The 3,043-nt window shown below is 37.6% G+C and overlaps 1 protein-coding gene across 1 annotated transcript in view; it reads right to left on the reverse strand.

The window, feature by feature from the left end:
• Window positions 1-3,043, reverse strand: part of CCDC141 (coiled-coil domain containing 141) — a 213,686-nt gene that overhangs the window by 47,546 nt on the left and 163,097 nt on the right. Inside the window, exon 13 of the mRNA XM_019654016.1 lies at window positions 1,234-1,422. Coding sequence (XP_019509561.1) covers window positions 1,234-1,422 — 189 coding nt within the window. The remainder of the gene's footprint in view (window positions 1-1,233; window positions 1,423-3,043) is intronic.

Raw genomic sequence — 3,043 nt, forward strand, 5'->3', positions numbered from 1 at the left:
GAAGGTGGCTGAGTTCTTCCCTTTCTGCCCTCTGGCTTTCCATAGTGTTTTCCAGAAAGTGGACTTTATTTTTCATATTTAATATTTCATTCTTTTTTGCCTGTGAAATTAATAATCCATATAATGGTGTTCCTTTCCAAAGAAATACAACACTTTTGCATACAACTATTCTAGGAGGCAAATACTTGATCACAACCAAAACAGAACATGATTCTGCTATCAAGACGAGTCAGAAATATCTGTGCAGAGGCACCGCTGGGCTCTGAGAACCCATATTCTATGCTTGGACATCAGGTCTTGACTTCTTCAAGGTCCCAGTGGTGTTTGAGTCCCCTGCTATGGTCTGTTTCTTTCCTGGGGCTTAAGGGGGTGACTGAATGAGCACTGGGATCCAGAAATATTAAAGTCAAGATTATTTTAATGTATAAGTTTTAAAGTGTATTCTATCTTTCATTTTAACAGGCTCAATAGCAGATGTCAAAATCTCAGTATCAGGGAATATGGGGGGGGGCACGTTTTCCTGGGCCTTTTTCCTTTTAACTATCCCATTGTATATATTATGACTAGGTGCCCTTGTGAGCAGTTCCTCAAGTTAATCGTTTTATGAGAATTGAAATGTGCATCTATATAGCTCTATATTTGTATCTCTGTTGTGTGCCAGAAGCACAGTATCTAAATTCATAGACTTCCCTTCCCAACTTCCATATGTTCTGACGGACTGGTCTGAAAGACTTTAAACAATGGCTGTAAACAAGGGGAAATTCATTTGAAGGTAGAAAGNAAAAAAAAATCGAATTTGTTTTCTTCCTTTAAAGAGCTTGCACTTGAGTTGGGGGCAGGGGGAGTAATTGAGAATCAAGATGCTAAAATGACAGATGTGTGGAATAAATGATGAGAGTTCTCGAAATTTAGAAGAGAGGAAAATCAGTCCTAGTGAGGAGGTAGAATTGTTGGAAGGTCAGGCAGAGTTTAGATGGTGGAGGAGAGAGAAAAGGACCTGCCAGAGAACAGCAGCCTGAGAGTCCAGGCTTTTGTTTTAAGGGACAAAAACAAGTTGTTAGGCTGGGCCATAAGGGAGGCTAGAGCTACAGTGAGAGAAAAGTTAGAGGCCAGATGGTGGAGAGCTTGTCATAGCAGAATAAGCAATTTGGCTTTTATTTATGATACCATAATTTATATTTAATGTCATCGTTTAAAACTGAGGGTCTTCCAGACATTTGGGGCAAGTCTCACCTTTTCCTTGACTTGGTGGAACTGCACTGTCTTGTACAGGGTGTCCTCATAGTCTAGGATTCTCTCTTTCTGTTTTTGATGGAAGTGAATGAGGTCCTTCAGTTGTTGGGACTTGTCTTTCACAGGAGCTCCTTTGCCACTTAATTCTTCTGATTCTTGTATAATGTACTGAACCTCATCATTCAGTTGCTAAAATGTTGAAAGCAATAAAAGAAATCCAACTTTTAGAGAGCTTTTTGCTTTACAACTGACTCTATAAAGATCTAAATAGCCAATCATTTTTCTCGTGTCCACAAAAACTTACTGCGAGCCCCACCCCCACCCCCGCAAATCCAGGCAATGTGTTTGAGGCTAGGGTTACATTATCCCACTCCTGTCTTCCCAGGATTTTTTTTTTTAATTATGAGCAATGCAAAGCACGTATTTGAAAGCTAGGTGGTGAGATGGAAAGTCATGTGTTTCTATAGTNGATATCAGAGGGGTAGTAAACTTGGTGGGGTTATCACTTTATGAGGTGTGTAAATGTCTAATCACTATGTTGTTTTATACACTTGAATCTAATAAAAAAATAATTTAAAAAACCATGGTTCTTTGCCTTTAAGGAATTATCACATCACATAAAAAAAAATCACATTTAGAAACCTCACTTTATTTTGCCTTGAGGTACCAAGTCCTTTCCTAAGGGCCTTTAGTGTTAAGTAAAACCATGTAAGCTAGTTATGCCTACATCAAGAAAGTAATTTTGAAATAACCAAATGAACTGTGCTATTATATCAGATCCCATAAACAGCTTATAACAGATATGCCAGAAAATAAAGATAGAAGAGGAAAACATAGAAAAAGGATACATTTAACATCAGATCATGCAATGGTTGAATGAACTAAAATATTAAGTGAATGGTGAAGTTGGAGTTTAGCAAGTGACAAGTATGTTGGTGGCCAATAAATGAGCCTCTGGCCCACAGTTGTCTCCCTTTGACACTTTGGGCAGAAACTCTGCAGTCCTGTTTTACATTGCTCAAATGAAAATTGTATACACCTCAGTTTTCTCACCTGAAAAATGAAGATATCAAACTAGACATCCTCCAAAATCAGTGTCACTCAGAGTCTGTGAACTTCCAAGAAGCTCTTTTAACACATTAGAAGCAAAACAATGTGTTTTCAAATCAACTTAAAACAATCAAATGCTATGCTTGGTCTAGTTCCCTGGTGGGGTACCTGATTTTTTTTTTTAATATACAGAAAAAGTAGTATAACATATTGCTTTTAATTTTACATAATGTTTTAAGTACCTATACCAAATATTAGTGATAATAATAACAATAAAAATATCTTGGTGTCACATATTATCACCCCTTGGAATCTGACCATATGTTGACGCTCTGAGGTTCACAAAACAAACTAGAACACACAGCTCTTTATTTTACTAAAGGTCACTGAAAATGCTCCTTCTGGTAGTTGTCCCATTTAGGCTCAAGATTGGAAAGTCCAGGGTGTAGATACTACACTGTGATATGCCTGCTATTGGGTTGTTGGAAAAATCATGATGCATTTTTGCAATGAAAAACATAGAATAAATACTTCATGACTTTTCCGACAACCCAATATATCTCTACAAGAAAGGAAAAGGGAACAGGCCCAAAGATTTTCAAAGATCCTTTAAATGTGAAACTGTAACCTACATCAAAGATTTGTTGGATTTGAAACAAATGGGAAGAGTAGCTTTTTCTTTTTTAAAGATTTTATTGAGGAATTGGGGGAGGGGAGCAGCATTGGGGAATCAGGGAAGGGGAACAGACAAGTTGCTGTC

This window comes from Hipposideros armiger, unplaced genomic scaffold (assembly GCF_001890085.2).
Source record: "Hipposideros armiger isolate ML-2016 unplaced genomic scaffold, ASM189008v1 scaffold_212, whole genome shotgun sequence".
In the NCBI taxonomy this organism is placed as follows: Eukaryota; Metazoa; Chordata; class Mammalia; order Chiroptera; family Hipposideridae; genus Hipposideros; species Hipposideros armiger.